This window comes from Leishmania mexicana, chromosome 4 (assembly GCF_000234665.1).
Source record: "Leishmania mexicana MHOM/GT/2001/U1103 complete genome, chromosome 4".
In the NCBI taxonomy this organism is placed as follows: Eukaryota; Euglenozoa; class Kinetoplastea; order Trypanosomatida; family Trypanosomatidae; genus Leishmania; species Leishmania mexicana.
The window spans coordinates 69,476-90,419 of NC_018308.1; the positions used below are offsets into that span (position 1 = coordinate 69,476).

The window sequence follows — 20,944 nt, forward strand, 5'->3', positions numbered from 1 at the left end:
GTGCCGGTGTGTCACGTCTTCGCTGGGCCGTGCCGCCTTTTTGCGCTTTCGCGCCTTCGTCGTTTATCGGGTGTGGGCGATTCATGTCGAGTGGGGGCGTGGCTCCGGACCGTGTAGGCTGGCAGCTAACCCCTCCCCTCGCACACACGTCCACCCCGCCTTCTCTGCCTCTTCTTCCCTCCCTCTCAGGACGGCAAGTGCGCGTACCAGCCCCTGCGGCAGAATACATGCTTTGATGTTATCCTTATTATTATCTATCGTGGCATGCATATTGCTTGGGACATGACGGTGCGCCGCGATCTTGGGGAAGGGGGAGTAGGAGGAGGACCGTGGGGCTCTCGTTGTCCAGTGCAAGCGTGATCTGTACTATATCGGGCAGTGTTTCTTGTAGTCTGCATTCTCGTTGGGCAAGAGGTCCCCACTGGTCGGATGGGCCCCCCCCCCTTCTCTCCCGTGATGTTCACGGTCCGTGTCTTCATAGTAAGTCCCGCCCACCCCACCCCACGCCCTCACGGACCTCCGTCATGCCTGCACTCGGTGAGAGAGGCGGCTTCGCGCTCTCGCCAGCACACAGACACAGCCAATACACGTGTATCGATGTTCTTGCAGGAAGGCCTCGCTCTCCCCCTGTGGGCATGAGCTTCTGTGTAGGCGGTGCGGTGGTGGGGGGGGGGCGGGCACGGTCGCCCACACATCCCACCAGTCGAATCCACGGAGACGAGCATGCGGATTCACTGAATGGCCTTGCTGTAACACACACGCACGCACGCAGGCGCCGGTGAACACGAGAGAAGTGTGCATGGAAGTTGCGGCACCCATGCAGACGTTGCGTACATGAAGAGGATACGAAAGCGGGGCAGAGGCTCCCGCCACGCACGTGGGTGTACGCCCACGCACAGACTCACCCACACGACCCGTCCCGGTGGGACATTGAATAGCAGGCGAAAGGCGGGCGCTCAAGACACACCAACGCGCCCTCATGCACCTGGAGGCCTTTGCTAAATATGGCTCGCCGCCAGCCCCCCCCCCTCCTCTCCTCCTCCATCCCCCCAGTCTTCTCCAGCATCGCGCATCTCTCTCTTCTCTTGCAAACTTCTCAACCCCCACGGTCTGCCCGCGCCCGGCAGAGGTGTGCACACCCATACACGCGCGCCTACGCACGCCGCTTCCATGCGGACGGCTTATGCAGTGGCGGTGTCTCGGCGCCGGTCGCACATTGCTTGCACAAGCTCATCATCGCCGCTGTGGGCACTGCAGCCGCGGCGTGCCTCTTCCGTGCATCGTGGCCGCGTCTCACAAACGACGTCCGGCTCGTCATCGAACACGTCCTCGAGCCACGCATCGCTACGCCGTGGGCATAGCTTCAGGAGAGGTCGGTCGAATGCGCGGCAGATCACTCCGGCAGCGGAGACTTGCTTCTCTGCCAGGTCCCGTCGCACTGGCTGCGACCACATCGCCGACCGTGTATGGAGACGCCATCAGCTCGAGGACGCCATCCATGCCGCGCAGGCGTTCCGCAACTGGTGTGCCATGCATGCACCATGCACGCAAGCGGCGGTGGGGGCATCCGTGTCGGCAACCGCTGCCCTGCAACCCGGTGAACTCTCCCCCTCCCATGCGCCGCTGCTGCACCGGGTTGGCGGCAGTAGAGGTAGTGTTGCCACGCTTGCAGACATCGGGTATGAAGAAGGCGCCAACAGCCGTACCACACGGCACCACCCTAGCTTTACCCCACCGACGACGCCCACCACAAACCCTCCTCTCACGGCGGGTGGGGCGGTACCGCTGACGGAGCGCCGCATGCTGGAGCACTACGCGGTCCTCCTCCACAACGTACGCGCAGCCGCCGCACGGGTCGCCACGTCAGACTACCACCGCTTTTACGCCGCAGTGGTGGAAGAACTGCTGACGGCGTCCACCTCTCGTAGTGGCAGTAGTGCCTTCTCGGTTCCACGCTCCGTGGTGTGGCAGGACGCTGCTGCATCCGCATACCATGGAGAAGGCGGAGAAGACGCTACGGCGCTGGCCGAACGTCGCCTTGCCGCGTGGGCATCGCACTGGCACAAGGATCTTAAGCAGTGGCACTCGCGCCACGGCCCGCATACCCCTGGTGCGGGTGACCCTGTTGACCCCCAGCAGTTACTGCTCCACGCCGACCTCTGGCAGGACGTGCTTGACGGTGCCGAGGGTGTTGTAGGAACACGGGAGGAAGACAAGTCGATGGCGGCGCTGCTGCTGCAGGGACAGTGGCGGGTCGCCATCGACAGCCTTCTTGAAGCCGACGCAACACCGCCCCGCTCCGCATCTGCGGCAGCGATCGAGCCGAACGGCAGCTCCTCTACGGCCCCCCAGCCACCGTCCGTCGCGGAACTCTTCTCCGCGGCGTCGGTGCGGCGCCGACACCGCGTGCCGTGGCGACCCTCACCTCACCGAGGCTCTGCGAACTCGTCCAGCAGCACGCTTCCGCCGCTGCCGCGGCGGTTTGCCCTTGCCCCTGTGACGCCGGCAGAGCTGCGCTTACTTCGACACCCGCCGTCGCCGGGGCTGCGCGTGCTGCCGCACTCGATAGCTGCTAAAGTGCAGCGAGCGGGGTGCCCGGAGCGGCCTCCAGGGGATGGCGTGGCGGCAGCACCATCGCTGCTGCTGGAGGCGGCCGCGGCTGCAGAGGTGGCAAGTGGCCGTGCCACAGGCATCCCGCCGACGTGCGTGGTCCGGCTGCGGCGTCGTCTATGGGTGCTGCAGCACCTCCCGCGCCACCTCCCAGCCTCTCTCGTCCGCTTCCAGGAACCGAGACGGCCATCGCTGCGCGCCGGCGGCGGCAGTGGTCGCGAGGTGCGGAGTGGGGGAATGCCACACGCGCACCTCCTTCGCAGCCACGCGCTGGAGAAGCTGCCGTGGTACACGCTCTGTGTGCTCGGCGAGGCGTTGGAGGCGAGTGGGAACGGCGGCTCAACAGTCGCGACGGTGCTGCGCAACGCACGCACGCACATGTGCGCTGCGCTCTTCCTCAGCGTGCATGCCGACTACGCGGCCCTGCACGACTACGCACACACCCTCTTTCTCACGCTCGGCAGCAGCATGGTCGCACGCGCGGTCGCCGCTCGACAACGGCAGCGAGGACGCAGCGCTGGTGGCAGCGACGGCGACGCGGCCGTCACCGTATTTGAGAGCGCCTTTGTGCAGACGGCTATCGCCCTGCTTCAGCCACCGCCGCCGGTGGCGTACGCAGCGGCCGGGCTGTCGCCAAGGCCCGCCTCTTCCTCCGGCAATGCTGCTAGCTTTCTCGCGAGATCGTCGTCAGCGCGGACGCCAAGCTCCAGCACAGACATCACCGACGTCCACGTGGTCCCGCCACGTGTGTTTCGCCGCCTCTGCGCCGCCGTGCAGGACTGGCGCAACTACCATCTCTCACTCTACTGTGAAACGCTAAGCCAAATTTCGGACAGCGACGGTATAGCGCTACGCGAGCTGGCGCGCGTGCTGGCAGCGCAGCCGCACGGCGAGGATGCTCTGCAAGAGGAAGCGGCTGTGGTGCTGGCGCCAGAGAGCGCGGCCGCCATCGTCACGGCTCTCCTGCTGCAGCTCCTCGATCAGCTGTCACGACCCTCAGCGTCGCCCTCGTCAACGACGGCACACGCCAGCGCCGGATGCAACCCGCAGGGTACATCGCCCTCCCTTCCTCCACTGCCGCCCGTCCTTTGCTTCAGTGTGCCGCACGACAAGGCGCACGCGGTGGCCAGCTACTTCAAAGGCATCTTCCATCCGTCGTTCTTCAGGCGCGTGGTGACGGCGGCGCCGTGCACGAATGGGGGCGAGTGCCAGTTGGGTAACGATGGCGCCGCGGCCACGTCCGCCATCGCCACCGCGATCACAACGGGTGCCCGCACGGCCGATGAAGGGAACGGTAACGCATCGGCGCTGCCATCCTTAGTTTTGCCGCCGGCTGAGTGGGAACGCAACGCCGCCGCGCGCCTTGTCGGTCGCACGCTGCGTCGCCTCGACCGCTACCCGACGCGCACGACAGAGGCCTTCTTCGCCCGCTATGTGCGTGGCGACGATGTGGACTCGAAGAGGGAGGGTGGTGAGGAGGGTGGCTCCGAAGTAGCCGCACCCCAGTCGGCTTCGACGACGGTTGCGCCTCCGCTCGCCATGAACCTCTTCATGGTGAACCTGCAAGCTGCCGTGGACCACTGGCATGAGCGCCACCGCCGCCCCATCCTCGGCGCTCCACCCACAGCATCAAGCCACGCACAGCAGCAGCAGGAGCAGGTGTCCCTACCGGCTCAGCCATTCGTGAAGGTAGCAGGAGATGGTCGCACAGCCAACACGGAATCGGCCGCTACCGCAGCGGCCACGCCCGAAGGTGCGGCGGCCTCGTTGGCAGAAGCTGGCGAGGATGGCTTACCTAACCCCATCGTTCTGCTCGCGTCCCCACCGATGCTCCCGCACGGACTGCACGCTGTCTACAAGCCTGCCGGCGTGAACTGCACCCTGCACGCACACTACCCGTCCCTCGTCTACCCGTTTCTCACTCGCGACCTGCCTTGGAGGGCGAGAGGGGCGGTCGCGGCGGATAGCAGCGACAGAAACCGTGGCGCTGGTGCATCGTCCTTTCCAGCCTCCTGCGTACCGGTGCTTCGTCAGCAGGGCCTCGTAAACCGCATTGACGTGGGCACAAGCGGCGTTGTCCTCGTTGCTCGTACCGCCGCCGCGCTGCACGGCGCCGCCGACGCGATGATACGAAAGCATCACATGCGCAAGACGTACCGTGCGCTTGTGCAACGGTGGCCGCCCTTCTCGTCCTCGTCCAGCGCGTCCACAGTGTCGTGCGGCGATGACATCGCAGCGGCGGCACCGCTCTTTAGCGTGTCACCCTTCTTGTCCCCGATGGCGGGCGCCGTTGTGTGCGCACCGGTGTACGCGGCTGGCGCCACGGCATCCTCGATCCGCCGGCGCTCAGCACTGCCGCTGAGTTATGGCCGCCAACTTCCGTCGTCTGAGGAACCCAGTGCACATGTGCTCGCAGTCTCTCGCGCCGGCTCGACTCCGTCGTGGTCATCGAGCGTACCCGTCTCTCCCTCCTCCTCTGCGCACGTGCATCAGCAGTACGCCACCCTGCACGCCGCTCTACAGGACCAGCGGAATGCCATCACGCGCTACCGCGTACTCGAGTACTTTGCGTCTGCCGGGGTCGCCTACGTGCAGGTGGAGCTGCGCAGCGGGCGGCGGCATCAGATACGGCAGCACTTTGCGCAGCTCGGCTTCCCTCTTGTTGGCGATGCTCGCTACCACGCCGGGGTAGTCGCAGGCCGCGCGGGAACGACGTTCGGGATGCAGCGAGCTGCGCTCCACGCCTACACGATTGACATCCTCGCCACCACAGACGGTGACGGCCTGGCGAGCGGCGAGGAGGTGCCCGACCGCGTGGTGGTGCAGGCGGCGCTGCCAGCCGACATGCATCGCGCTCTGCTTGCACTTCGGCAAGCGGAACAAGTCAAGTCGGGTCAGCAGCAGCTGCAGCAGCAACCTCGTGGCTGACGTGAGCCTCCCACCGCAGGCGAAGGGGAGACGCGAAATGGCGTGGCGGTGGTGGTGGTAGTGTGTCTCTCTCGCTCGCTCCAGCTCATGCTGGGCGCTTGACGCTCATCCTTACATACAACACGCGCACGCACACAATCACATGGACGCACTCGCGCACGTGTGCATACACCCAAGTCACTTCCTCTTCCTGCTGTCCCTCGGCCTCTTCGAGGGGGGTCATCGTCTGCGCGCCGAGAGACAAGGATGTCCGTGTCTGCGTGTTGGGGAAGAGGGAGCACACGTGGCGGCAGAACTTGTGCACCCGTGCATCCCCGCCAGTGGCGTCGCCATGGCCCCCCCGCCCACCCCATCCTTCGCCTCCCCCTCCCTGTCCTCCTCTCATCGCCGCCACCGCATCTTCTATCTTCCCTTGCCCTTCTCTGCCACACGCCGCCGCCGCCCCTCTCCCCTCCCCCCCCCTCCTCCTCGTCGTCCGTGATGGGACCCCGGTGACACGCACCAGCGACAACCACCGCGGATTGCGGCGCAGCGACTCAAGCACAGCTGCCGTTGAGGAGGCGTTGGGTGAGGGACGGAGGCGACAAGTCAAACCAACGCGCAGGCACGCCGACGTCCTGTTTGAGTCGAGTGCGCACTACACGGTGGGAAATCGACCATTGCAAGCATACACATGGCGCTGCCGCCTCCCGGCTCCTCCGCGTCAGCGTCGCCCAGCTCGTGCGACAAGGCCAGCTACTGCCTGCAGCAAGCACAGGCAGCGAAGGCGGCTGGTAACGCCGCACTGCAGGCCGGCAATCCACGCGGTGCCTCCTTCGAGTACAAGAAGGTGTACCTCTACCTCGCCGAGTACCTGCCATCAGATGTGGCTCAGTCAGCTTCCCCTGTTGCTCTGGGATACGGCAATGGCGGTGCCAGCGACGCTGGTAGCAACAGTGGGCTCGTGCAGATGTTGCAGCAACAACAACGCCGCAAGCAACCGAAGAATGTGGCGGGGGGAGCGGTGACTGGCAGGGAATCGTCAGCGTCGCCATCAATGGCGGAGGAGGCAGCGCTGCTCAAACTCCAGGAGGAGATGACACAGCTGTACGCCACGACCCTCAACAATCTCGCGCTGGCCCACATGAAACTGGGGCGTTACCGAGAGGGGGTGAAGTGCGCGACGGCCGTGCTGGAGCAACCAGCGCTGCGAGCCGCCCTCGATGCCGGCGCGGAACAGTGCACCCCCGCTCGGTTCAGCGACACCCCGGCTGGCAAGGCGCTGCTGCGTCGCGCCGCCTGCTACGTCAAGCTCTCCAACTGGGCTCTGGCCGAGGCAGATGTTTGCACGCTGAGAAGAGCAGCAGCAGGAGCCGCTGCTGCCAGCGGTGGCGATGCCCTCGATGCGGCGGTGGTGCAGTTGGCGCAAGCGGTGGAGCAAGGCCGTAAGGCAGAGGCCGCCAAGGAGAAGAAAATGATGCAGCTTATGTTTGCGTAGCGTCCGAGCGGTGGCGGTGCAGGGCGGAGGGAGGGGGAGGGGGCATGCAGACGCCCCACCCAAGAAATGGATGCGCCTCAGGGGCGAGGGGGGGAGCCTCCCCGCAAACCGTTTCTCGTTCGACCACTCGCACCACCAGCAACACCGAGAAGCCCCCTGCTGACCACCTAAAAAAGCGGTGCGTGCGCACATCAACGCCGGCACACACACACACAGTTGCATGCATGCGTACAGTGTGGCACATTGAAGTAGCAACCACGTGGGCGTCACACGTATGTGTGTGTGTGTGTGTGTGTGTGTGTGTGTGTGTGTGTATAGGTGCGGGCATGCAGACATGTCTTGTGTCTTCGCCTGCCGTATGCGGTCTGCTCGTTCCACCACCCACCCACTTCACCACTTCCTCTGTCTCTCCCTCTCCTCCCAACCCATCAACCCCACCCCACCCCCTCCTCGCTTCACGAAACAATGTCACGCATCGCTTGCACGCCACACTGCAAGCGGTCTTCGTGGCGCGGTTGACGTGGTGAAGCACACGTTTTCTCGGCTGGTGCGTGTGTTGTTTGCTGTGCCTGCTCCAGTCTGCAGCGGGCAGAGAGGCGGTGGTGGAGCCCACCACCCAACCATACACCCCACAGACACCAGGGAAAGTCGGAAGCACATCAAAATAGAGGATGCGGTGCTCTGCGCGGCGTGCCAACGTGGCGGCGCTGTACGAGTTCGTTGATGGCAACTTCCTCAACAACAAGCGGCCCGCCATCCCGGGTGGGGCGTGGCCGCTGGAGAGCTTGCGCCGCAAGAGTCTTGCCGACCTGCAGCAAATATGGTTGTCCTTGCTGAAGGAGCGCAACATGCTGAGCACCATCAAAGAACACTACCTGAGGCATCAGGAGGAGCTTGGGGCGATGCCGGCGCCGTCGCGGCTGAAGATGGTAGAGGAGTCGATGGAAAATGTGAAGAAGGTCGTGAAGGAGCGCGACGCCGAGGCGACGGCCGAGGCCGTGCGCATCTTCAAGGAGCGTCTCGCCAAAGGCATCTACCGCTACCCACCAGGGCCGCCACCCCCACCTGGGGCCCACGATCCGACGAGCACGGTGAAGCTGGTGCTGAGTCGCCGCGTCGACGAGGAGCGGCTGCGGGAGTTGCTTGGCCGCTTCGACGTGTTTGAGGCGCACAAGGGCATTGTGACGCTCACGATGCAGCTGCCCGAGGAAGTCCTGACGCAGAAGCGCGATGCGGAGCAACTGTGGCAGCAGTACATGGCAGAGCGGCGCGATGTGGAGGAGTACTACAAGTGGCCGGGCAGCAGCACGGGGAATGCCGAGTCGGCAAGTGTGTACGACCACACGGTGGTGGAGCTTGCCCCGGGGGTGTACAGTGGACACGGCGGCACATCAGCAGAAGAGTCGAACTGTGCGGGCGACAGCAACGCCGGCGCTCACGGCGTCGTCCAGGCAGCGCGGCTGTCGGTGCCACCACCCAAGACCCGGCCCCCGCCCCCGCGCAGCCCACTCGACCACATCAAGTACCAGCAGCGCTCTGTTCTCAGCAAGGCGGTCATTCAGCTCGGCTACTTCCCCAACATCACGACAACGGCGCCGCGGTTCACCAAGGCGGATGACGTGCCGCGTCCCGTACACCCGGACGAAATCGAGGGTCCGTGGGAGGTGCGCGTCACCTACGACACAAAGGACGGACTGGCCTACGTGCAGTCTCTCGCCCTGACGTCCATCGACGGTGCCGCTGTGCTCTCCGTGGAGGAGGAGTTTCCCGCAGCGGCGCAGCCGTACGCTGCCGTGGACCCGGCCTACCAGGAGGCCGTCCGCTGCGAGATGGCGCAGGAAGAGACCCTGATGAAGTGGCCGAACGTGCCAGCGTGGAAGTACCAGTACGACCTCTACACCAAGAAGCACATTGCCCAGGTGGTGCAGCACAACTACTCGAACGTGGTCGACTACATTGACCGCGAGGTGCTCCTGACCGGTCGCTCCGTCTGGGAGTCACCGATCGACATCGACCCCACGTGCGGCGGCATGAAGTCGGTGCCGGCGCACGCGAAGAAGCCAAAGCGTTACATGACACACGGCTTGGGCGAGGTCGGGGTGACGGACATCTAGGGGAAGAAAGGTGACCATGGTGCTGCTACCAGTGGTGCTTGGTTGTGTCAAGGTGGGAGGCGGGGGTGTTCGAGACCGTGCGAAGAATATGTGTTCAATGTGTGTGTGTGTGTGTGTGTGTGTGCGGGCGCGCGACTCACAGAGATGCAGAAGGAATGGGCGGGGGGAATGGACGGACGTGGAAAAACAAAGGGAACCCCAGAGACGCACCCGCCCCCCTCCCCCGCCTCTCTCGACACCGTCGCGTGCGCCTCCGCCGCAGGTGGCTTAACATCACAGCAATCAACGGAGCAAAGGTATTAAGGTCTCAGACCGTCGATCCGTGACGCGTGCAGCTAAGCTGTGTGTGCGTGTATGTGTGTGTGTGTGTTGATCGCATCACAGAATAGTCGGTGGGGAAGGTCGGCGTTGTCGCGGCAGTGTATGCGTGCGCATCTGTTCAGGATAGCGAGAACGAAGATGGGCATATCGCGTAGAGCTGGAGGCGACCCCGCTGCGCACCTTCGCGCGCCGTCCAGTAGGCAACGAAGAGGGGGTGGATGGGGGCGGGTTGCCATGTGCGCCCTCAGCGCCGTCACCCCACCCCCACATCGGACTTCATGGTGATCCCACTCCCTCCTCTCTTCTCTCCTACCCAAACACGTATGTGTGGCGTATGGCCGGCTGGCTGCCACGGAGGGGTGGGGCCTGTCGTTGATGGAAACACGCTCGAGCACACACACACCCACAAACATAGAGCGCGCGGGAGAGGTCAAGAGGGTGCTCGTCAAGCATTTCACTCGGCATTTTTTTCTCTGCGCACGATGAGTGGCCACGCCACGGAAGAGGCCAGCAGCCTCCTCTCCACCAGCGGCCACGCGGGGCGGCAGCGCAGCACCTCTATCGTGGGCGCAGAGGGCCGCGCCGACAACAGCAGCGGCAGTGGCAGCTCCACTGCAGCCTTTCACAGCAGCAGTTGCGCGGGTGCCACCCCTAGTGCTGGTGGTGTTGCATCCGGCGGGCCTCTCACGTCGTGGCGCCGATCCCTATCACCTTTCAGCGCCGCAACTGCCTTGAGCGGTGGCTGTGCGCCCATCACCACCGTCCACAGTAACAGTGGCGTCGGCGGTGGAGCGTCAACGCAGTCGCGTCTACGGCCGTCATCCCTGCAGCACTGTCGAGCGTCTAGTGTTGTATGGGGTGGACTGGTGAGCGCGCGCGGTGGCACAGCGGCAGCCGGCAGCAGCAACACCAACGCGTCCGCGGTGACCAATGTATATACGCTGCAGCTTCCGGGCGACGACGGTGGCATTGAGATGGCCGCGGCACAAGCCCCGCTGCTGGCTGCACTGCGCATGCGTGAAACGTATAAGGGCGTTGACAAGGGCCAGTGCGAAGTGGGCGTTGGCAGCACCGGCAGCGGCGCATCCAACAGCCTCACCAGTGCCGCCGCTTTGGCTGCCGAGGCGAGCCGCACCACGCATCCAATGCAAGGTGTCCCGCACCCCCCCCAACCCGCATCCCAGGCGCAGCACCAGCAAGTCCCCTCACCACCGCTCATGACGGGGCCCACCACCCTGCAGCAGGTGGACGGCGTTTTCTACTGGTCGGACGAGAAGACGCCAATCGCCTCGTGGGCAGAGTTCCGCGCCGACGTGCTTGCGCTGGCGGCGTGCGTGCAAGACCCCTCCTGCGTTGCGGCGAGCAAGTACCGCCTCGAAGTGCTGGAGGAGAAGTACCACCTCCATCGGCTCTACAACGCCGACGTCGAGGAGAACAGCGACCACTACCGCCGCGGTGGCGGCCTCTTCGCGAACGCCTGCCGCGTCGATACCTGTGTCGGAGCCACAACCGCAATGAACGCTCAGGCGCTGGTTGAGTATATCCAGCGCACCGTTGACGAGCGCGGCGACGACATTGTCGGCGTGTCTGACAGCACACCACTGGGAAGTGCGTTGGGCACGGCAGGTGCCAGTGGCGGCGGCGGCGTTGTGGGAGCGCAGGGTGGGGAGCAGCTGACGCTGGCTCGCGTCTGCGAGCTGCTCGACTTCCCCGAACCCTACCTACTGACGGTGGAAGGGCTCGGCCTCCACCCGTCGGTGAACCGCGCCTTGCCGTACTACGACGCGCTGGACCCCTCGATGAACGGCGGTGGCCGCAACAGCGCCGCGCTGCTTCGCCTTTTTCTCTCCCTTGACCAACCCCCACAGTGGGGGGCGTATCTGGCGGGTGTGGTGCTGCCGTGCCTGAGGCGCAACGAGCTGCGCACGGGCGGCGTCCAAGCGACGGAGATGACTCTCGAGATCACGGGTGCGCTCCCCCAGGAATGGGAAAACACGGCCGCGTGGGTTCGAGCGCACGAGCTCGACAGCTTCTGTAGCAACCAGTTCCAGCTTGCCTTCCCAGTCACGAAGTGGTGCAGCCGCGGCGGCAGCGTCGGGAGTAGGGCATTCTCCCTCTTCGACATGCACGTCGGCCGCGCATACAGCGGTGAGGCGTGCGATGACCACTCGGTCACCGCCAACGACATGCACGGCGTCAGCCGCGGCCCCTCTGACTCGGTGGCCAACGGGAACGCCGCCTCTGCTGCAGCCCTCCCACCCGGCGCGAGTCCTGACGAGGCGCTGAACTACGACAACTACCAGCAGCTGCTCGACCACATATTCCTCCCCCTCTTCATGGCCACTCTGGCGCCGGAGGACCCGAAGTACGTCGACCTCGCAACACTGCTGCAGCACACCGGTGCTGTCCTCCTTACCGGTAATGAGAACGCGGACGTCATGGGCAGCACCGCCGCGGGCGGTGGTGGGCGCGGATGTGCAGGCGGCAGTCGCGCGGATGGTGGCGCCGCAGCCGGCAAGGCCGCGGCGCTGCACGTGGACGCGATGAGCACCGACTGGCGACGTCGTCCGGCTGACACGCCGTACACGGAGCCCGTCTCTCTCACGTACCTCTGCTACTACATCTGGGCGAACCTATGCTCACTGAACGCGCTGCGCCGCCGTCGTGGGCAGAACGTGCTGCAACTACGTGTCGTGGCATCCAGTGCCACAATGCCAAACACGTCCTCGGGGTACGACGCGAGTCTGCTGCTGCTGTCGTACCTCATCGCCGACCTCGTCGTCGACGCCGTCGCGCTGGACCGGCAGCCGGTACTGCAGTACCTCTACGGTCTTCACCAGATCGGCGTGGCCATGTGCCCCATCGCCCGCAGCAGTCTCGGCACAACAAGCCTGGACGAGCACCCTGTGGCACGACTGCTGTGGCGCGGCCTGTGCATCTCGCTCTGCACCCTCAACCCTCTATACTACCACTCCTCACAGGAGCCACTGTTGGAGGAATACACGATGGCGGCAAAGATGCACCGCCTCTCACCGACCGACATCAGCGAGATGGCGCTGCACTCAGTGTGCATGTCCTCGTTCGAAGACGACGTGAAGGCGTCATGGATCGGCGCAGGGCTCCTGCGCGACGGGTGGCGGGCAAACACGGTCGAGCTGACCAGCGTACCGACGGCGCGGCTGCAGCTGCGCCACGAGTCATGGACGGCGGAGCGTAAGCTGCTGCTCCTGCCGTCCAGCTCACCGGTAGGCTTCCCTATAGGGGCCGCAGCGTCCGTCGCCGAGATCGGGTCGCCGTTGGACGGGACGCAGAGCGTGGTCACCCGCGACATGGCCACAGCACCGAGGCGTTTCACCACTACACTGCCGCCGCATCGGCACGCATCCTGCGTCTTGACCCCGGATGGGCAAGCGGGCATGGGCTCGACGGGCGGGGCAGCTGCTGCACTCCAGTCCCAGGCGCCGTACGCCGTGCTGGATCCCGCCGTTGACTTTCCGCGCGCCACCCTCATTGGTCCCTTCGACCGCGACATCCAAAATGCCCACCTCGTGCAGGCGCTGCATCGTGCCCTGGACCTGCGCCACCAGTACTGCTCGCTGCCCCTACCACCCGAGCCTTCCTCCAGCGCTGCCGCCGCCGCTGGCGACTCGGTGAGCAGCAGTGACGCCAAGGCCGGCTGGCTGGCGACGCTGACTCACGACCCGCACGCGGTACTGCCGCACCCAACACAGTCGATGAGCTGGGCCTTCAAGGGCACCGTGCCGTCGTCGTCGCAGCATAATAGGATGAGCGGCGGACATGCCGCTGGCGCCACCGGCGCGTCCTCGATGGTGCACGGCGCCAGCTCGTACCTGGAGTTTGACGAGGACGAGTGGAAGTACAAGACAGTGGAGGGCATCATTGTGCCGCATGAGGTGCACCAGATTCCGCGCCTGCCGCAGGACATGTACCACTACACGGAGTTCTGCAATCACGTGGAGGAAATACGTCGCCTCATCGACAACATCCGCGTCCGCGACTTTGCACTGCGGCGGCTGCAGCTGCTGGAGCACCGCTTCAAGCTGCACGCGGCGGTGAATCATAGCCGTGAGCTTGGCAGCACAGCGGCGCGTGCGTCGCACAACCGTGACTTTTATCAATCGACCAAGGTGGACAACAACATCCGCATGGAGACAGGTATGACGGCGCGCCAGCTTCTTGCCTTCATCGTGGACAAGGCAACGCACAACGGTGACGATATTGTGTCACACCCCAAAGGCAAGGAGCCGCAGACGCTGCGCCAGCTCCTTGCGGACCTGCACATCACGGCGGACTCGCTGACGGTGGACGACTTGAACGTGCAAGCCGGTGCAACATCGAGCGACGGCGGTGCACCGCAGAATCTGTTTGCGTCGGAGGGGCAGCAGCAGGACGAGCTGCTGACGCTACTGTTGAAGACGGACAACCAAATGAATGGCCGCTACTTCGCGGAGCTGACGAAGCGCACCTTCGAGGAGCTGTCGCGCGATCAGCACACCTTCTCGGAGAGCCGACTATCCGTCTACGGCGCCAGTGCCGAGGAATGGGCGCTGCTGTCGCACTGGTTCGACACCCACGGTATGTCCTCCTCGCACAACCAGTGGGTGGTGCAGGTGCCGCGCATCTACAGCTCCCTCCGCAAAGCAGGCCGAGTCGCCAGCTTCGCCGAATACCTCGAGCACGTCTTCGAGCCCCTGTGGCGCATCTCGCTGCACCCAAACAGCGACCCGCGTCTTTTCCACTTCATCAACCACATTGCCGCCTTTGACTGCGTCGAGGATGAGCGGCGGCCGGACGTCCCGCTGCACCTGGCAATGCGCTCCCCGCACGAGTGGACAACGGAGGACGAGCCACCGTACAACTACTACCTCTACCACCTGTACGCCAATCTGCGCTCGCTGAACCGCTTCCGGCAGCGGCGCCGCTTCTCGGTCTTCTCCTTCCGTCCCAGCTGCGGCGAGGCCGGCAGCGTCGACCACCTTATTGGCGGCTTTCTGCTGGCGCAGGGCATCAACTACGGCGTGCGCCTCGCCGACAGCACGCCGCTGCAGTACCTCTTCTACTTGGCCCAGATTGGTGTGACGCTGAGCCCGCTCAGCAACAACACGAAGCTGCAGTTGAACTACCTGCACAACCCCTTCCCGCAGCTCTTCAAGCGTGGGCTGCGCGTCTCACTCGGCACGGACAGTCCGCTGCTCTACCACCACACGCAGGAGCCGCTGCTCGAGGAGTACTCTATCGCCTCCAAGATATGGAAGCTGAGCCCGAACGACCTCTCCGAGGTGGCGCGCAACAGCGTGCTGCTGTCGAACTTCAGTGTGCGGTTCAAGGAGGAGAAGCTCGGCGCCATGCATTTCCTTTCCAGTAGCGCCGGCAACGACGTTGCCAAGACGCGCCTGTCCGACGTGCGCGTCGCGTACCGCTTCGAGGCGTATCACACGGAGGTGGGCTTCCTTGAGTATATCTCCGGTTTGCACTTTCACCGCGCGCTGCTGACGCTCAAAATGGAGGCGCAGTGCATGCAACTGTACGGCGTCAACACGGGCGACAGAAGCAGCAGCAGCAGTACCGGTGCCGGCGTTGTCGGCCTCATCGACAAAACCCCGAAGGAGGCAGACCTTGTGCAACTGGAGGTGCAGCGCACGTGCATGCAGCAGCAGCTGCGGGAGCTGACCAGCGCCGTCAGCGAGCTCCACAGGCAAAACCGGCTCCTCACAACGAAGCTCGCGGAGGAGAAGGAGCGTGATCAGCTGGCGGCGCAGCTGCGCCGCCACCGGGTGGATGCCAAGTTACGTGAGCTGCAAAGTCTCGTGACGCAGAAGGAAGCGCGCGCGCACGCAAGCGCAGTAGCAGCAACACCAGCAGAGCACCAGCAGCCTCAGGATACGCCGGACGACGATGAAGGCAGTGTGCATGCCGACAGGAGCCACGTTCCATCCGTCCCTCATCAGCTGTCGCCGTCGCCGCTCTCCTCTGGGTCGCTGCGGGCAGGTCTGGCGGCTGTGAGCATGCCACCAGCTGCAGCGGTGCCTGCCGCTGCGCCCAGTGCCCTGCCACCACCGTCTTCGCCAACTCCTCACGGACCGGCCGACAACACCAACAGTATACTGTGCACTCGCAAGCAGCTGCTGCAGCAGCAGCAGCAGCAGGGCGACGCCGTGGCGCAGACACGTCGACTGCTTGCGCACACGGAGTCTCTATGGCGCACCTACCCCGTGCAGGCCGACGGCCTGCACGGGGCGGATGGCGGCAGGGGCAAGCAACCGACCCCGCAGCTGCCTCCGTTGGAAGCCACCGCCACCACCTCTTCCTCGCAGCCATCGGCGTCACCCGCGTCACTGCGCAAGCGATGATCACCATCGCCATTCGTCGATGATGAACGGTAGAGAGAAACAGAGGCGGGGGCGAGGTGGGAGAAGTGAGTATGGAGAGGGGGAGAGAGTGTGACGGCGGCGGCAAACGGTGGCGAGATGGCATGCCCGTGTCGCATCAGCTGCCAGTGCTTTCTCTTCTTCTCCCCCGCCTCTCTCCCCTTCCCCGCCACATCCTCCTTCTGCCTGTCCGTCTAGTCTCTCCCCACCCACCCACCCACCCACACACCGACACACCGACACGCAACCATGTGCGGCCAATGTCAGCGCCGTGGTCCTCGCACACCTACACGCCTACTCGTCCGGACGCCAGGCTTGGGACGGACGTCCCTGCGCCGTTCCTGGCCGCGCCCGCGCGCGGATGTACCTGTGCGTGCAGCCGCTTTGTGCACACGCACGCGTGTACGCGTGTATTTTCTTTTCATGTTCTTCATCATCATGTACAGTAGCACCCGTGCGGCACGACGGCGGCGGCGACCACCACCACCATCGCCGCCGCCTCCGCCCTGTTTCCTTATGTATGGCATCATCCATCAATGACGGCCTGTGCGCACAGAAGCGTGTCGGTCTCTCGGAGGAGATGCGCATGGTGTATGCGTGTGTATGCCCTGTCCCCTCAGCACGGAATGGAAAACGAGTGCGCATCCCTCCCCCCCCCTCCTCCCCCCTCGCCCGAAGTGACCGTGACAAAGTCGTGCCGGTGGCCACCACGAGGAAAGAGTTGCTCATCCAGAAGCAAAGTGAGTGAGTGAGGGGGGGAGGGGCGACAGTGCGATAGCAGGGAGAGGTGGCGCTCCCTCCCCTCCCCTCCCCACACACACACACACATGCCCCCACACACATCTTCGTTCCCCATTCCCTTCCGTATCTTTCCATTGCCCTTTCGCTGCTCCTCTATACACGCACCCGCGCCCTCATCCCATGCGCGCGTTGCCACCGCTGTGGTGTACCCGCAGGCCGATCAAGTGGGCATCTCTTCATGCCTTTGGACTTCACCACCACTGTGCCCCCTCCCCTCCCCCGTCACTCGTATCGACTTCCAGAAGCAACGCACTCGCTTCCAAGACAGCGATTGCGTTCATGCGTCCGCGCGCAGCTAGAAGACCCCCACCCACACTCTCCACTCGCGTGCTCGCCCGGAGACTGACGTCTTCTCTCCGGCGTGTCTCCCCAGTCCGTTCCCCATCAGACGTTGCGCCGTAGCAGTCCGTAGTCCCCCCTCCCCTCCCCTCCCTCCCTTTCCCTTTGTGTATTAGATGTAGCGTCGCGTATACGTAGAGGCCGTAGTAGTCGTCTCTCCCAGCCCCACCCCCACCCACTCCCTCCCCTCCTCTCACCCACCCTTTCTCTCGCGTTGTTTGTAGTCGCGCGAAGGCCATGCGCAGTTCACGTCATCTGTGTGGCCTGCCCACTGTCCGGACTGTCGCGGCAACGGGCTGGCGCTACCACCGTCACGGGGCACCGGAGAAGGTGCTGCAGTATGAACGGTATCGCGTCCCCTTCGACCGCACGAGTGGGCAGGTGGTGGTGAAGATGTTAGCAGCGCCAGTCCACCGGCATGACAAGAATCTTATCGAAGGTCACGGGGGCCCGATTGCGGTGCCCAAGACGTGTCTGCCACACGTCGCCGGTGTCGAGGGTGTCGGCGTGGTCGAGGAAGTCGGCTCCAACGCGCAGCTAGCGCTGAAGGAGGGGGATTTGGTGTGGATCAACAACCCCGCTGTTGGCAGCTGGGCGACGCACATCGTCACGGATGCCGAGAACCTCGATGTCGTCCCGTGTCGCGCGGATGTCGATATCGAGTACCTCGCCTCGCTGTCCCTGTTCCACACGGCGTACCATCTCACACACGACTTTGTGAACATCCAGCCGAACGATGTCGTGCTGCAGACCGGCGCCTCCTCGTCGATCGCCCAGATCTGCCAAGGCTACGTGCGCGCCAAGGGTGCGAAGCTTTTTCAGACGATGCAGCTGGGCCGCACAGAGCACGCCCACCTGCTCGCCTTCTTCAAACTGCGCGGCGCCTTTGCGGTCGTGCCGTACAACTACGCACGGACGAACTACATGCGCCGCCTTCTCTCCGACGTGCCGCCGCCGAAGCTGCTGCTGAACCACACCTGTGGCGGGTACGCCTCGAACCTCGTCAACCTGCTTGGCGACAACGGCGTCTGTGTCACGTACGGCAACACGAGTCACCAGCCGATGCAGATCTCTAACATGGACGCGATTGCGCGCGGCGTTCAGCTGAAGGGCTTCTTTCTACCGAGCTGGATTCGGCGGCACACGCGCGAGGCTCGCATGCGGGTGCACCAGAACGTGGTGGAGAGCATGACCATCACCCAGGGTCACGGGATCTTTCGCGCACAGCGATTCAAGATGGACGGCGACTCGGCGTTCGCCTTCAGCAATGCCTGGGACGCCCCGCTCGCCTCGCGTAAAGCCGTGCTGCGCATGGTCGGCGAGTACGGCGAGTGGCGTCGCCCGCGCTCTGACCAGGCGGGGTGGAACATCGGGCGTGCCGTCTGGGAGGACATGCTGCAGCAGATGTGGGAGTCCGCCAGCACAACGGAGAACCCGCAGTCGATGAAGTACTACACGCCGTTCGACGACATCCACTCGTCCTTCTACGACGCGAAGCAGTCGAGAGAGATGGGGCACCGCGACGTGTTCTTCCGTCGTCCCAATGCACCGCGCCACAACGCCGCCGAGCAGCAGCAGCAGCAGCAGTCGTAGCAGATGGCAATGCATCACATACGTGCGTGCGTGCGTGTGTGTATGTGTGTGTGTGTGTGGTCGCCTCTTTCTGAATCGTGAGGTGCAGCAGTAGTGTGCTGCCCTCCTCCTCCTCCTCCTCCTCCTCCCCCCCCCCATTCGGCGAACACACACAAGACGACGCACGAGGCCATGCTTGCATGGGCCTGCCGCCCCTTGTGTGTCCTTCTCTTGTTGATGGCAGCCCGAGAAGCCAGCTGATGTGTTGGCGATGGCACCGCACGCTGAGGGCGAGGGAGGGGAAAAGGGGCAACCGTGTTGCGCGTCATCGTCGCCCTTGCGACCTCTCGTCCTCGTCTTCGCTGTCGCACTCCCTCCCTCCCTCCTCCCGCGTCGTAGAGCACAGCAACGGATGACAACGGGGGCGGAGCTTCCCAGCTGACGGAGAAGGCGTGTCTACTTGTATGCAGAGTGTCGGTCTTTGTGCGCGTGCGGCTGTTCTTGCCCCCTCCCCACCTCCCCATCTTCGGCCCCCCCCTACCTACCTCCTCTCTTTTCTCCGCCTAATGCCTTCTGCACATGCGCTTCCCAACGACACGCACGCGCACACGCCTACGCCATGCGTGCCTCCCCACATGTGCCCCGTCGCGCTCTCTGCGCACCCCGGGCGTCCTTCCTGCAGAACTGCCGTAGAGCCAGTCGCGTTGCCTTTTGCGCCAGACCCTCGCTGCAGTGTGCTCTTGGACGAGGGTGGTGTGTCCTCTACGCGGCTTCTGTCGCTGCTCTCCGCCCCCCCCTCCTCGTGACGTGTGTGTGTGTGTGTGTGTGTGAGAGAGAGAGCCGTCGCCAGCGTCTCCCTTCGAATCGTTTCCCTCTCAGGCAGTTTTCGGGCCGTGGTGCGGGGGAGGTCACGCATCGCATCGCATCGGTCCAGCGAGGCGGAACAAAGATAAAAGCACCGAGACGGAGGGAAGGGGGAGCAGCGGTGTTTCGTCGGGGGACCGCGACAGAACCCGCTCGTGCTCTCTCCCTGCTCAGGCACTTCGGGAGTTGCCTTGTACGCACCCGACACAGGCACCGAATCCCACGTATGTGCTCGCCAATGTCGGCACATGCGATGAGGACACTTGGCGGGGTGCGGTGTTGGACGGCTGCGGCGACCAGCGTGTGGCACTCGCGGCACCGATGTCCTCCCTGGTCCAGCACCGTGTGGCAGCGCGGTGCTTGTGTCGGCCTCACACTCGGCAGCATGAGCACAAGTGGCGCACTCTGCACGGCGTACCGCCACCAAGCCACGGACCAGTTCCATCGATTCCTGCACAACCCGCATGTGGTGCAACCGGACGGGGTCGATGGGCTGCCACGGGTGAAGGGCGATCAGCAACAGTGGCTCAACACGGAGCAGTGGCACGGGTACAGCGATACGTACTTGCAGCGGCACATGCAGTACCCCGCCACCGTCGAGCTGAACAACCCCGCCGTCAACGCACGACACGACCTCCTCTACGAATGTCTGGGACTTGTGTACGAGCTGTACGGTAGCCTCGCCGAGGATCTGCAGGAGCTCCACGATGACCCCCTGCACCCGCACTTCCACCGCCGCATCGCCCGCGTCAAGCGCGACCGCGAGCGCATCGCCGCCGAGCTCGACAAGCGCTACGCTAAACTGCATCCAACAGTGAAGACGGTGTACGACGCGTTCCTCGTCCGTCGCTACTACCACCTCGCCGACTGGATCGAGCATGTGGAGCGGAAGCGGGAAGGTCTCATCAATGACCTCAGCCCCGATTTCATGGAAAAGACAATGGGCATGCGTGGGATCGCGGAGCAGTACCTGCGGCATCTGCGTGTCCTCGAGCACGCCCTTTACGAAGATCCTCTCATGGGCCTCCTCGAGGGTGATCGGGGCACGAACGCCCTCGATCAGTATACGCCTAGCGAGCTGGCGATCCTGCGGCAGAAGGCGGCCTACTTCCGCAAGATGCGCCGGTTCGGCGAGAATCAACTGGACGCCGACCTGCACACGCACTGAAGCGTGGGCCCAGTCCACCAATATGTGCCCCCCGGTGTGGTACCCCCCCCCCCTGCTGCAACAACCGCGTCTTGTCGGACACCTCACCACCCCCTCCCCACCATCACCACCACTACCTTTCCTCATGCTTCCGAAACCTATGCGCGAACATCCCTCCGACGATCACCGCGCCACCCTCACACCCGCCAGTGAAGGTGGCGACCTGGAGTAGTGCGCACCCACGCACGGTCCCTCCCTCTCTCGAACCCCACATAGGCGGCACCCTGTCCTTGGTCTTCCGTGCCCCCCCCCCCGACCCGACCCGAGCCACTCCCCTTCTGTGTCACCACCGTGCCATTTGTGAGGCGGCGGACACACTCCT

General features: G+C 64.4%; 6 protein-coding genes across 6 annotated transcripts; all 6 read left to right on the forward strand.

The window, feature by feature from the left end:
- Nucleotides 1-1,170: 1,170 nt before the first annotated feature.
- On the forward strand, nt 1,171-5,538 carry LMXM_04_0250 (RNA pseudouridylate synthase-like protein; the record flags this gene model as incomplete). Its single annotated transcript, XM_003871743.1, has 1 exon — nt 1,171-5,538. One exon carries the CDS (start codon nt 1,171-1,173, stop codon nt 5,536-5,538), a length of 4,368 nt encoding a protein of 1,455 aa, XP_003871792.1.
- Nucleotides 5,539-6,211: 673 nt separating this feature from the next.
- On the forward strand, nt 6,212-7,015 carry LMXM_04_0260 (conserved hypothetical protein; the record flags this gene model as incomplete). Its single annotated transcript, XM_003871744.1, has 1 exon — nt 6,212-7,015. The coding sequence occupies one exon, from the start codon at nt 6,212-6,214 to the stop codon at nt 7,013-7,015; it is 804 nt and encodes a 267-aa protein (XP_003871793.1).
- A 671-nt stretch (nt 7,016-7,686) lies between these two features.
- Nucleotides 7,687-9,129, forward strand: LMXM_04_0270 (conserved hypothetical protein; the record flags this gene model as incomplete). Its single annotated transcript, XM_003871745.1, has 1 exon — nt 7,687-9,129. One exon carries the CDS (start codon nt 7,687-7,689, stop codon nt 9,127-9,129), a length of 1,443 nt encoding a protein of 480 aa, XP_003871794.1.
- A 599-nt stretch (nt 9,130-9,728) lies between these two features.
- Nucleotides 9,729-15,821, forward strand: LMXM_04_0280 (putative AMP deaminase; the record flags this gene model as incomplete). Its single annotated transcript, XM_003871746.1, has 1 exon — nt 9,729-15,821. The coding sequence occupies one exon, from the start codon at nt 9,729-9,731 to the stop codon at nt 15,819-15,821; it is 6,093 nt and encodes a 2,030-aa protein (XP_003871795.1).
- Nucleotides 15,822-17,216: 1,395 nt separating this feature from the next.
- LMXM_04_0290 (conserved hypothetical protein) lies at nt 17,217-18,572 on the forward strand (the record flags this gene model as incomplete). Its single annotated transcript, XM_003871747.1, has 1 exon — nt 17,217-18,572. One exon carries the CDS (start codon nt 17,217-17,219, stop codon nt 18,570-18,572), a length of 1,356 nt encoding a protein of 451 aa, XP_003871796.1.
- A 1,228-nt stretch (nt 18,573-19,800) lies between these two features.
- Nucleotides 19,801-20,583, forward strand: LMXM_04_0300 (conserved hypothetical protein; the record flags this gene model as incomplete). The annotated part of the gene is made up of 1 exon (XM_003871748.1): nt 19,801-20,583. One exon carries the CDS (start codon nt 19,801-19,803, stop codon nt 20,581-20,583), a length of 783 nt encoding a protein of 260 aa, XP_003871797.1.
- Between the last annotated feature and the right edge of the window lie 361 nt (nt 20,584-20,944).